General features: G+C 49.3%; 1 protein-coding gene across 3 annotated transcripts in view; it reads left to right on the top strand.

Moving 5' to 3' along the window:
- LOC309352731 (myogenesis-regulating glycosidase-like) overlaps positions 1 to 13300 on the top strand; it is a 31388-nt gene extending 18088 nt beyond the window's left edge. The window contains exons 1-2 of one of the 3 annotated variants that reach the window (XM_081881490.1): positions 4085 to 4183; positions 9791 to 13300. In XM_081881490.1, the coding sequence (XP_081737616.1) occupies positions 9989 to 12025 (2037 nt within the window). In that variant the 5' untranslated portion in view covers positions 4085 to 4183; positions 9791 to 9988 and the 3' untranslated portion in view covers positions 12026 to 13300. Of the gene's footprint in view, positions 1 to 4084; positions 4184 to 4286; positions 4429 to 9790 lie in introns of those variants that run through there. The other 2 variants (XM_081881489.1, XM_081881488.1) reach the window with 2 other exon arrangements.
- The last annotated feature ends 749 nt before the right edge of the window (positions 13301 to 14049 follow it).

Genomic DNA, 14049 nt, shown 5'->3' with positions numbered 1-14049 from the left:
TTCTGAGCAATGCGAACAGAGAAGAACGTGGGGAGAGAAGAGCAAGCCAGAGGCTGGGTCTAGACATATCAAAGAAGCATTTCAGATAAATGCGTGGGAAATTTAAACAGGGAAAACAGGTAGAGATAAACGGGACTCCACAGCGCCATCTGGTGACACAATGTTATATCGCATATACAACACATATAAATCGCTTTTTCATTACCAATCTAACTGAGTCCAGAGGTGCAGAATAACAGCTCATTTCTCTGGGGGGTGGGGTTAATGTAACGTGGTAGCTTGAGTGTCAGGGAAGAAGTCCTGGATTCAAATCTTCATTAAATCACAGAACTGTAGAGTTGGAAGGGACACAAAGGAATCGCTCTGTTTAAAAACCTCCAAGGAAGGAGACTTTCCAAGGGAGTCCGTTCCACTGCTGAACAGCTCTTAGCTTCAGAGTGTTCTTCCTAATGTTTAGTCAGAATCTCCTTTCTCGTAATTTGACACTATTGGTTTGGGTCCTGCCCTCTGGGGTGGCAGAAAACAAGCTTGTTCCCTCGTTCATGGGGAAGTGCTTCCGATATTTGATGTCTTACCCAGGCTGTGAGTTTGCTAGGAACCCTATTCTTGCAGCCTGACGATTCTCTTGCCAGCATCATCATTGCTGTTGCTTATGGTTAATAATTATTGCAATACATTTCTGCCTTTTGGTAAAAACAAAAATACACCCAAGAAATTCAGTAGAAGCAAGCAGGCGCTGTAAAGCACCCGTATTAAATGAGGCCAGAAACTAAAAACAATATTTGGCAAATCCAGAGTGACACCAAGTTCTGAAAAGTCCACAGGAATAGTCCAGCCTGGCGATGGAGCCTGGTCTCCCTTGCTGGGAAGACCCTATACTTTGGCTTTCATAAGTTTGAGCAGAGTGGGCTGGATTTAAGTTTGGTGTCCTTTCTCTAACCTTCAATCCTGTCCTACATCTGCTCAGGCCTTCCATAGCTTGTCTCCTTTTGGAACAGCTTGCAATGGGATGAAAACCAAACGTTTTGACTTCCCTCCCTGGTTGCAAGGACCCGGCACTGACACTTTTGTGTCACCCCCTAGAAAACCAGCCTTTGTCTTTTGCTTAACGTGACTTCGATTTCTAGATGAAACAGGAAAAGCTCGGCTGCAACAGGAGGGAAATGATATTTTTAGTAATCTTGTTTTTCTCCCAGGATCCACTGCCATAGAAAAGGGGGGGGGGGAGAGAATGTGCAATTTTTTTATGGACTTGAAAAGAAGCTGCCTGTGAGAGACTTTGTCAGTGGAGGCGTAAATATATTAATAACCCACCGGGCATCGCTGTCATATTTGTTTTCAAGCATCTATCATTCCTGAAGAAGAGAAATGATGCACAAGAGTGGAAAGGGGACGAGGACGATGAGTAAGAGGCTGCTATATTAGTTGAACCATCCATTTAATCGGGGGGGGGGGGGGCGTGAATCTGTGGCTCTCCCTGATCTCGTTGGACTACCAAGTCTCATCCGCTCTGACCATTGGACATGCTGGCTGGGACTGATCTGAACAGGCCAACAACATCTAAAGGTTCTTCATCCCTGGTTTTAATTAGCCGCGGAATCTTTTGTTCATTTAAAGTGGTGCTCCCTATTAACCAGGCAGCTGGCTTTGGGAGGAAAAATTGGATCATATCCAATGTATTGCAGGAGTTTGGAATCAATGACCCTTGGGGTCTTTTCCAACTCTGCAGTTCTATATTGTTCAGCTGATGGGCCAGTATGCGATATGATACGATAATCTTTATTGTCATTGTCCCATACAGAACAAAGAAATTGGAAAAATCTACATCAGACATTCAAAACCAAGCCTGCTATCCCAGCTATCCCAGCCTGGTTAGCCCCCTAAAAATTCTGATACCCCATAATTAAATACAATACAATCCCCTAGAGACTACCGTAAAGGTAAAGGGACCCCTGACCATTAGGTCCAGTCGTGACTGACTCTGGGGTTGCGGTGCTCAACTCGCTTTATTGGCCAAGGGAGCCAGCGTACAGCTTCCGGGTCATGTGGCCAGCAAGACTAAGCTGCTTCTGGCAAACCAGAGCAGTGCAAATGCCGTTTACCTTCCCGCCAGAGCGGTACCTATTTATCTACTTGCACTTTGATGTGCTTTCGAATTGCTAGGTTTGCAGGAGCAGGGACTGAGCAACGGGAGCTCACCCCATCGTGGGGATTCGAACTGCCGACCTTCTGATTGGCAGGTCCTAGGCTCTGTGGTTTAACCCACAGCGCCACCCGCTACCTTACACTGCGTTTAAAACCAAAATCACATTTGGATAGAAACTGTTTCTCAGGTGGCTAGTCCTAGTCTTTATAACCCTGTACCTTCTTCCAGAAGTCAGAAGCTGAAAGAGTTCATTTCCGGGGTGCGCACTATCCTGCGCTATCTCTGCAGCTTTCTTACGGCACCTGGAAGCGTAGATTTGATCCAAGGTGGGAAGAGTGCACCCAATTATTCTCTCCGCAGTCTTTACAACCCTGAACAGCATTGTTTTTCCCCTGACCGTGCAGTTCCCAAACCACACACACAAGACAGTATATAATGGATGAGAAAGGATAAGTCTTATCAGTGGCCACCAACCACGATGCCTCTGTTCTGCCTCCACTGTCGAAAGCAGCATGTGATGTGGGCCTTTTGGCTCCTGCAGAAACTGGCGTGAGTTGGCATCCCCAGACTCTAGAGGAGGAAGCAGAAGGAACAGATGGAGGAGCCAGCAGGGATGGAGGGAAGAAGGCCTCCCCTTCTGTCTCTAGGTGTCAGAGAGGAGGAAGGAAGCCTGCTGGCCTCATCAGGGAGAGGGGAAGGACCTGGACCAGCCAGAAGGTGGGGCTTAACCGGAGGAGGGTCATCAGAGCTGGAGGCCCAGGGACAGGACACAGTCTCATTGCCAAGGGACTCTTTGTAGATGGGATTGTTGGTATTTTGTTGTAATCTGGTGAAAAGGAAAATACTTGACTATAGAAAAGGAGAATTCCCTGGATGCCTAGATCCAGGTTTGGGGGCAAGTCCAGCCTCGGTCCAGTAGACCTGAAGGAGCATCTCCACCCCCATCGTTCTGCCCCGACACTGAGGTCCAGTGCCAAGGGCCGTCTGGCGGTTCCCTCCCTGCAAGAAGTGAGGTTACAGGGAACCAGGCAGAGGGCCTTCTCGGTAGGGGCACCCGCCCTGTGGAACGCCCTCCCACCAGATGTCAAAGAGAAAAACAACTACCAGACTTTTAGAAGACATCTGAAGGCAGCCCTGTTCAGGGAAGCTTTTAATGTTTAACAGACCACTGTATTTTAATACTTTGTTGGAAGCCACCCAGAGTGGCTGGGGAGACCCAGCCAGATGGGTGGGGTATAAATAATAAATTATATTATTATTATTAGTAGTAGTAGTAGTAGTAGTAGTAGTACTCTTTGGTGAGAGAGCCCTGGCAGATACTTAAACTCACAAAATATGCAGCAAAGTAAAGCTTGGAAATATTGTCTGCCAGACCTTTAAAATAGCCCCTTCTAAGCGGCTTCCAAAGTTCCCCGTTCCCCTTAGCATAGGCAGAAGCCACACATTTGGTACGTTAAATTTTTTTTACTTACAGACCCTTCAAAAATCAAATTCATGTGCTTTCCCATACAGCAGCAAGAAAAACACAGGCGGTGACACTTAGGTACCAAAAGTGCTAAATGTTTCGAAATTATTTGTATAGAAACACAAAGATGTAGGGTTCCACATGGTGGAATGGGAAGAACAAAGACTGGGGCAACCAAGTCAGATTAGCAGGGTATAAGAAATTGATGATGATGATGATGATTATTATTAACCCTTTCTCCCAAGGTGAGGGGGAGTGACCTGGCTAAGCCTGGCAGGGCAGCATCCTCTGCTCTTCATGCATTAATTAAATTTAAGCATGCTGCTTATATGACGCTGGATATCCCACAGGGATTAAATGAGCCCACCCAGATGAAGTGAGCAAACCCAAAGGGTGAGAAAGTCCCACAAATGAGCTCACTCTGTCCTATCTTTAAAAGCTTTGTAGGAGGGGATGTGACAACCATCAGAACATCTCTATAGCTTCCGTTCGATCATGAAACTCTCGCTTCCCTCATGGACCCTGGAATCTTGACTTGGAATGATAATCTGCTGAGCCTGTCAGCCTTTCGAGTAAGAGTTACAACTCTGTTTTGGGATGTGTGCTTCTGAATTCCAGTTGCTGGAGACCTCAGGAGGGGAAAGTGCTGATGGGCCCAGATCCTGCTCGTAGGATCTGCTTTCAGCGTCTGGATGGCCACTGTGAGAACAGGATGAGGACTCAGTGCACCACTGGCCAGCTGCAGCATCAGGGTGGTTTTGTGGAATGCAAAGGTGCCTTTCCAGACTCACACGCTGTGCTGGAACAATGTTTAAAGGTAAAGGGACCCCTGACCATTAGGTCCAGTCGTGGCCGACTCTGGGGTTGCAGCGCTCATCTCGCTTTACTGGCCGAGGGAGCCGGCGTGCAGCTTCTGGGTCATGTGGCCAGCATGACTAAGCCGCTTCTGGCGAACCAGAGCAGCGCATGGAAACGCCGTTTACCTTCCCACCGGAGCAGTACCTATTTATCTACTTGCACTTTGATGTGCTTTCAAACTGCTAGGTTGGCAGGAGCAGGGACCGAGAAACGGCAGCTCACCCCACTGCGGGGATTCGAACCGCCGACCTACTGATTGGCAAGTCCTAGGCTCTGTGGTTTAACCCACAGCGCCAGCCACGTCCCAACTTGTAAGAATAGTAAATCCCACTACGGAAGCATCAGGTTCTCTGGATACAGCCCAGTGCTTCTCCAGATAGCCCTATGCCAATTTATGCATATTTAACCAAGAGAAAACTCTCACATAATTAATTGAAGCCTTTAATTCGGTAGTGCCCTTAATGGGTCGCAAAGTGACCTCCTGCCTTCAACCCGCCCTTAGTGCGGGGACTTGGCAGCTGAACGCTTCCTTTGGTTAAATCTGTCGCTTGCTGTGGCTAATCTCTTCTAATGCCGCCATAATCCCATTATTGAAAACAACTGAAAAGCTAGGAGTTAAAGGGATGAAAAGATTTATTTAGTCCGTGCTGCTGGGTGAGCTTGATGGGGCAGCGGCTTTTCTGCACTTTTCTGTATGGCTGCTGTTCATCAAATCATCTTCGGGTCCAGCCTGCATTTTTCCACCGCCCAAATTTATGATTGCTCTCCCTGCTTCAGCTAACTGGTGACTTTGCTGGACAGTTCCCAGAATTCCCTGGGGAGAGGAACAGTCTGTTAGCCCATCTCTCTGAGGAATTGTAGCTTTGTTCAGGGAACGGGGGTCTCCAAACAAATCTCAGCCTGCTTAACAAACCACTGGCATGGTTTGTTCCCTGGGTTCTTTGAGGAAGCCACAAGTCTTTAAAGTTGTGCATGCTCTAGTTATCTCCCGCTTGGACTACTGCAATGTGCTCCACGTGGGGCTACCTGTGAAGGTGATTCAGAAACTACAACTAATCCAGAATGCGGCAGCTAGACTGGTGACTGGGAGCGGCCGCCAAGACCATATAGCACCGGTCCTGAAAGACCTACATTGGCTCCCAGTACGTTTCCGAGCACAATTCAAAGGGTTGGTGCTGACCTTGAAAGTTCTAAACGGCCTCAGCCCAGTATCCCTGAAGCAGCGTCTCCACCCCCATCGTTCAGCCCAGACACTGAGGTCCAGCTCCAAGGGCCTTCTGGCGGTTCCCTCCCTGCGAGAAGGGAGGTGACAGGGAACCAGGCAGAGGGCCTTCTTGGTGGTGGTGCCCGCCCTGTGGAACGCCCTCCCGTCAGATGTCAAGGAAATAAACAACTATCTGACTTTTAGAAGACATCTGAAGGCAGCCCTGTTTAGGGAAGTTTTTAATGTTTAAAGTTTTATTCTGTTTTTAGTGTTCTATTGGGAGGCACCCAAAGTGGCTGGGGAAACCCAGCCAGATGGGTGGGGTATAAATAATAAAATGATGATGATTGTGATGATGATACTGCTTTAAATGTTTAGTGTAGATGGGGCTTACATTTTGACTCAAGTGACCTGCTTCACGAGTCACCTGCTGCCTAGAAATGTTGCGTTGGAGCCAGAATTGCAGACCCTTTCCTAGACCCGTGCCATCTGCATTTGGCTAAAGCGAGGGGAAAACAGCTATGTGCTGTGGCTGGATATTCCATCTCAGAAACTGGGATTAGCAGGCCCATCTTTTGGCAGCTGATACTGTTCCAAGGGTTAAAACACAGAGCCTAGGACTTGCTGATCAGAAGGTTGGCGGTTCAAATCCCTGCGACGGGGTGAGCTCCCGTTGCTCGGTCCCTGCTCCTGCCAACCTAGCAGTTCGAAAGCGTGTCAAAGTGCAAGTAGATAAATAGGTACCACTCCAGCGGGAAGGTAAACGGCGTTTCCGTGCGCTGCTCTGGTTCGCCAGAAGCAGCTTAGTCATGCTGGCCACATGCCCCGGAAACTGTACGCCGGCTCCCTCGGCCAATAAAGCGACATGAGCGCCGCAACCCCAGAGTCGTCCGTGACTGGACCTAATGGTCAGGGGTCCCTTTACCTTTACTGCTCCCAGCAGCAGCAGGAGCAGCAAGTGTGAGGAGTCAGGCAGGAGGACGGCTGCCCCTTAGGAATATTCCCTAGAGAGGTCCCAGGGTCTATTCGCCAAAAATAACTTGCTTCTCTGACCGTCGGCATTTGGATACAATGACAACATCGGGAGTGGGAGAGGCGCTCCCCGTGCCAGCCGCAACCTGAAACCTCCCTCGGGGTTACATGTTTCTCTTCCAGTGAAAAGTGAAACCTGATTTTGCAGGTTTGTGATCCCTATTTAGCGTCACCCTTGGTAAGATATTAATTAGCACGGCTTCGTGGAGGTGCTGAGAAGAGCGGTTTGGCTCTGAGCGAACAAACAAAACTGCAGCTGCCTTCGTTGCAGCAGATGTCTCAAGGCCACCTCCTTTTACTTCACTGAGCAGGGAGGGACATCTGAAGTCACCAGGTTCAAGCCCCCACTCAGTGCAATCCGACCCCTGCTTCAATATCTCTGCCCTCTTTCCCTGAGAAAGCTCTGCTCCATTGCTGCCATTGGCAAGCTTCTACCAAGTCCTGGCAAGTCCCGGCAGACTGGAGGAGGGCAAATGTTGTTCCTATTTTCAAAAAGGGGAAAAGAGAGGACCCAAATAATTACCGCCCAGTCAGTCTGACATCAATACCAGGGAAGATTCTGGAGCAGATCATTAAGCAAACAGTCTGTGAGCACCTAGAAAGGAATGCTGTGATCACCAATAGTCAGCATGGATTTCTGAAAAATAAGTCATGTCAGACGAACCTGATCTCGTTTTTTGACAGAATTACAACCCTGGTAGATGAAGGGAACGCAGTGGATGTAGCCTACCTTGATTTCAGCAAGGCATTTGACAAGGTGCCCCATGATATTCTTGTAAAGAAGCTGGTAAAATGCGGACTTGACTATGCTACCACTCAGTGGATTTGTAACTGGCTGACTGACCGAACCCAAAGGGTGCTCATCAATGGTTCCTCTTCATCCTGGAGAAGAGTGACTAGTGGGGTGCCACAGGGTTCTGTCTTGGGCCCGGTCTTATTCAACATCTTTATCAACGACTTGGATGATGGACTCAAGGACATCCTGATCAAATTTGCAGATGACACCAAACTGGGAGAGGTGGCTAACACCCCAGAGGACAGGATCACACTTCAAAACGACCTTGACAGATTAGAGAACTGGGCCAAAACAAACAAGGTGAATTTTAACAGGGAGAAATGTAAAGTATTGCACTTGGGCAAAAAAAATGAGAGGCACAAATACAAGATGGGTGACACCTGACTTGAGAGCAGTACATGTGAAAAGGATCTAGGAGTCTTGGTTGACCACAAACTTGACATGAGCCAACAGTGTGACCTCTCCTGGAGTACTGTGTCCAGTTCTGGGCACCACAGTTCAAGAAGGACACTGACAAACTGGAACGTGTCCAGAGGATGGCAACCAAAATGGTCAAAGGCCTGGAAACGATGCCTTATGAAGAACGGCTAAGGGAGCTGGGCATGTTTAGCCTGGAGAAGAGGAGGTTAAGGGGTGATATGATAGCCATGTTCAAATATATAAAAGGATGTCACATAGAGGAGGGAGAAAGGTTGTTTTCTGCTGCTCCAGAGTAGCAGACACGGAGCAATGGATCCAAACTACAAGAAAGAAGATTCCACCTAAACATTAGGAAGAACTTCCTGACAGTAAGAGCTGTCCGACAGTGGAATTTGCTGCCAAGCAGTGTGGTGGAGTCTCCTTCTTTGGAGGTCTTTAAGCAGAGGCTTGACAACCATATGTCAGGAGTGCTCTGATGGTGTTTCCTGCTTGGCAGGGGGTTGGACTCGATGGCCCTTGTGGTCTCTTCCAACTCTAGGATTCTATGATTCTACCTAGGGCTTAGCCGAAGTCTGACATCCTCTAATTCCCACCTACTGACTGTATCCCTGTAGCAAACAGTATTGAAAGTGAGTTTGTGTGTAACCACCCACACACCATCCTGAGCACAAATCACCAGCAATGCACAGTAAGGGGGGGGCGTTCCTGGAGGGCCCCACATTTACATGCTGTGCGTGTGTGCATTTAAGCAACCTTGTGCAGAATGGCCTGTAATGGATTTAAAGGCCAGGGACTTCGGGATCCCTGTGATTGGAGACGGGAACAAATCTGTCTCCTAAAGTCAAGGGAGCAGTTCTCATTCATACCGGCAAACAGGAGACTTCCCAATTCTGTATTTGTTCTCTAATGCAAATATGGTGGGGAGGGCATATTAGGATTTGCAGTACCTACGTAAAAGGCAAATTCAGGCATAAAGGCAGCAGGACAGTTGCCACCACAGGTGTTTGTGTGTGTGTGTGTGTGTGTGTGTGTGTGTGTGTGTGTGTTCGGGGGGGGGTTATGGCATTCCATGGCACCAGTGTGGTGTAGTGGTTAAGAGCGGTAGTCTCTAATCTGGGGAACCGGGTTCGTGTCTCCGCTCCTCCACATGCAGCTGCTGGGTGACCTTGGGCCAGTCACACTTCTTTGAAGTCTCTCAGCCCCACTCACCCCACAGAGTGTTTGTTGTGGGGGAGGAAGGGAAAGGAGAATGTTAGCCGCTTTGAGACTCCTTAAAGGGAGTGAAAGGCGGGATATCAAATCCAAACTCTTCTCTTCTTCTTCTTCAAATCTGTGCCATAGGCTCCCTTGCTGTTGTGTCCCCCCCACGCCAAGCACCACCAGCTATTTTCAGCTGGCAAAAGCAGCCACTGGGTTAGGAGGCCTTGCATTCATAAAACCCAGTGGTTAGACAGCCAGGCCAACTTAATAGGCCACCAGCGGATACACTAAAGTAAAGGACATATAAACCTTTTAAGCCTGGGGTCCCCAACATGGCACTTGTGGGCACCATTGTCTTGGCACCTACCAAGGCTCCTGGCCCCTCCCAGTTTTTAGTTTTTATTCAGTTGTAAATTGAGGGGGGGTTGTTTTTACTTTTGAGGTGGGTTGTTTTGGGAATTGCCTGTTTTTCTGTTTTTTTTATATATGTGATTTGCCTGTTGTGGGGAGTGGGAGGCAATTCTGAACATGTTTTAATTCAGTGATATTTGTATTTCGTTCTTCGATTCTGAAATGTGTCCTCAAAGGTTGGGGGCCCCTGTTTTTGCTCCATCGTTTTCCTGCCCTCCTTTCCTCATTCTCCCTCTTTTTTCCCTTCTTGCCTTCCAGATAATTGCATTCTGACACTGAATTGGACTGGAAAGAAAATGGTGTGTATTCTAACGAAGACAAACGCCCTTATTTCAATGAGAGAGACCCATTCATAAGGAGTGGAGGGCAGAGAGCTCTTTGCTACAAGATAGATATTTGCAGATAAGGTGACGCAATCTCTGTTTTGGAAAGAGCGCCTCCTGATTAGACACGGCCATGTACTCGTTTCTGCCGGAGAACTTCACCCCCGTGAAGCAGAAGCCGGTCAAGGAGCTGAAACCCATGATAGTGGCCATTGTGCTCGGCCTCATCCTGCTCATCGCAGCCGTGGTGGCCTGGTGCTACTACGTGTCATCCCTTCGGAAGGCGGAGAGGCTGAAGACGGAGCAGATGGACCTCCATCAGGACGGCTTCACCATCAAAAACCAGGATGGGGAGATCGTCTTCAGGTTGGCCTTCCAGTCGGGTATCCTTGACTTGGAGTCTTGCTCCAGGGAGGGTGCGAATCTAACCTGCACCAGGACTGACAAAGGGAAGCTCAACTTCTTCATTAAGATCGTCACCCCAAAAGACACGGTGATGTGCTACCGGGTCCGGTGGGAGGAGTTTGTGGCGGACACCGTGGTGGAGCACAAGATGTTCTGGGGGGACGCCCACTGGTATGGGGGCTGCGAGATGAGCGTGCAGCACTGGCCCATTAAGCTGCCCGGGTACCAGGAGCCCATGCCGTTTGTGACCAGCGACGTGTACTCTTTCAGGAACAGCTTTGGGGGCATCTTAGAGAGGTATTGGTTGTCCTCCAAAGCAGCCGCCATCAAGATCAACGACTCCGTGCCCTTCCACCTCGGGTTCAACGCCTCCGAAAGGTCCCTCGTCTTCCAGGCCAGGTACAAAGATTCCCCCTACAAGCCTCCGCTGGGGCAGCCGCCGTTCCCAGAGCTGAGCTACCGTGTCTGTATCGGCTCCGACGTGACCTCCATCCACAAGTACATGGTGAGAAAGTATTTCTACAAGCCTTCGAAGATCCCATCAGAAAACGCCTTCAAGTACCCGATCTGGTCGACCTGGGCCTTGTACAAAAACGACATCGACCAGGACAAGCTGCTGCGCTTTGCAGAGAAGATCAAAAAGTACAAGTTCAACTGGAGCCACATCGAGATAGACGACACCTACACGCAAGCGTACGGGGACTTCGACTTCGACCCGGTCAAGTTCCCGAACGTGACAGAGACGTTCAAGAAACTCAAAGAAGACGGGTTTCAGGTCACTCTCTGGACTCACCCGTTCATAAACTACAATTCCTCCAACTTTGGGGTAGGAATAGAGAGACAGCTTTTCATCAAGGAGCCGACGGGGAGGCTTCCTGCTATGGTCGAGTGGTGGAACGGAATTGGCGCCATATTGGATTTCACCAACCCTGCGGCCAGGGATTGGTTCCAGAGCCACCTGAGGCAACTCCGGAGTAAGTACGGCATCTCTTCCTTCAAGTTTGATGCCGGAGAGACCAGCTACCTTCCCAAACAGTTCAGCACCTTCCGCCCCTTGTCGGACCCCAGCATTTGGTCCAGGCGCTACACAGAAATGGCCATCCCATTTTACGAGCTAGCGGAGGTCAGGGTTGGCTACCAGTCTCAGAACATCTCCTGCTTCTTCCGCATCATTGACAGGGATTCTGTCTGGGGTTATGAGCTTGGTCTGAAGTCCTTGATACCGACCGTCTTGACCATCAGCATGCTGGGATACCCTTTCATATCGGCCGACATGATTGGCGGGAACTTCTTTCCCAACAAGACGGATGGGGCGGTGGAAATCCCAGACCAAGAGCTCTACATCCGATGGCTAGAGCTGTCGGCCTTCATGCCTTCCATGCAGTTCTCCATCCCACCATGGCTTTACGACAGAGAGGTCATAGACATCGCCCTAAAGTTCACCAGGCTCCACGAGTCTTTGGTTGCCCCCCTCTTGCTGGAGCTGGCCGGGGAAATCACCGACACTGGGGACCCCATCATCCGGCCCATATGGTGGATTTCTCCCCACGATGAGGCTGCACACAAGATCGATTCCCAGTTCCTGATTGGGGACACCCTGATGGTGGCCCCCGTCTTGGAGATGGGCAAGCAAGAGCGAGACATTTACATCCCAGCTGGCAAATGGCGCAGCTACAAAGGGGAGCTCTTTGAAAAGACACCCACCTTGGTGACGGATTATCCCGTCGATTTGGATGAAGTAGCTTATTTTGTGTGGGTGTCCTAACCCTCTTCAGCTACTGCTGCCACCACCAGCTTTGAAGCTTAGTGAAAGTCAACCAGGCCTTATTCTAGGAATATTAACAACGAATAATTCTAATCCGTTAAGGAGGCAGAAGGGGGTGGGGACTGGAAATGGCTATATATATGTCCCTCGCATATGCTGTAAAGATCTAGCTTCGTTCTTGTGATCTAGAAAAATGCTGGATCACAGTGGCGTGGGCTTTGCACATTCGAGGAAACAGTCTTTCCGGTCCCCCCTCGCAAGGCCCATAACTGCACAGGATCTCCCTCCCAAGCAAATTTGTTCTGTTTTTCGATGTGGGTCTTGGGGGCCTTTGCAATGCCAGCTGCGATTATTTACACACCCATCTGTAGTGTCTCTGGTGCCTCGGATTGGGTGCACGTCGCTGGCTGTTAGCCAGACCGTCCAGACTGGATCTTTTTTTAAGCTGTGGGAAGCTGCTCCCTGCCTATAGCCCTTTCCAAATATGATCCAAGGGGAAACCTTAAGCTATGAGCAAGGGATCCCTGCCCTTCTAGGGAAGGGGTTCTTTCCCCAGATAGAGAGGTGTTCAGGGTTGATATAGCACAACTAGCCTTACATTTTACAGTGCAGTAAGCTATTATTTGAAATAACTGGGGAGGTTTTCCTAAAGAGTATAACTTCGGTTTATTACAGGCACAGATACCCACCCACCCACCCACACATATATATATATATATATATTCCTCGTCTGGTGTTAGATGAGGCTGGTTTATCATGTTGTGTAGGCCTTTAGTTACCAGGCTGGGCTGGTTACTCAGCTCTGGGGCTTCAAAACAGGACTGGCATCTCAGCTTTCCCCTCGCTGATGCCAGCCACCTTCTTGCCAAGGCAATCTTTGGCTAGCAAAAAGGATGATAATCTCCGATATATGGGTGGCATGCTTGCTCCCACAGTGAACAGGTGTGTTTTAGAGGTGTGGATCGGGACTTAAAAGCCCTTCCTTGCTGCTGCTGCTGCTGCTGTTGTTGCTGCTGTGCCTCTTCTGGGGTTATTTTCAAAGGTGCCTTTGCAGCTGTGTTGCCAATAAAGGATTGACTTTCAACTCATCAACGGTTCCCAGGAAGAAGAGCATCGCCAGACTCCTCCAGACAAGACGGCAAGCTCTTGTTGGCAGCCCACGGGACTCTTGTGTGTTCAAAGAGGCAGCTGGGGAGGGTGAGAACAGGGGCATCAGAGCTCTACTGTTAACTTACTAATAGGACCCGGAATAAAAATGGTTCGTCCTGCTCCCAAGTGATGCTGGGCCAAATGGGCGGGTTCATGCTTTCTCCTTCTGGAAGGCAAACTGAAGCTAATGCAACCTGGTGTGTCATTGTTTTCATTAGGATTTGAGAAGGGGAATCCTTATACTTATAGTCAACTGCAGTAAGGAATTTTTAATGGGTAGGAGATCTACACTCCAAAAGCTCCTACTCAGCTCCCCGTTGCATCATGGTGACTGCCAATATGGGGGGGAAATTGACAGGCCGTATTACGATGTGCTGGTAGCCTTGAGAACACTGTCCAACCATCTCGTCCTCTGTTGTCCCCTTCTCCTTGTGCCCTCCATCTTTCCCAACATCAGGGTCTTTTCCAGGGAGTCTTCTCTTCTCATGAGGTGGCCAAAGTATTGGAGCCTCTACTTCACGATCTGTCCTTCCAGTGAGCACTCAGGGCTGATTTCCTTCAGAATGGAGAGTTTTGATCTTCTTGCAGTCCATGGGACTCTCCAGAGTCTCCTCCAGCACCAGAATTCAAAAGATGGAGGGCACAAGGAGAAGGGGACGACAGAGGACGAGATGGTTGGACAGTGTTCTTGAAGCTACGAACATGAGTTTGACCAAACTGCGGGAGGCAGTGGAAGACAGGAGTGCCTGGCGTGCTCTGGTCCAGGGGGTCACAAAGAGGCGGACACGACTAAACAACTAAACAACAACAACAACATTACGATGTGCCCTCTTCCCTGAGTGGTAGACATCTTAAGGACCTTTCGCTCCCATTTT

Source organism: Podarcis erhardii (genome assembly GCF_964252035.2).
Source record: "Podarcis erhardii genome assembly, chromosome: 11".
In the NCBI taxonomy this organism is placed as follows: domain Eukaryota; kingdom Metazoa; phylum Chordata; class Lepidosauria; order Squamata; family Lacertidae; genus Podarcis; species Podarcis erhardii.
Note: the sequence above shows the minus strand (reverse complement) of the source record. Positions and strands in the feature narration are given on the sequence as shown.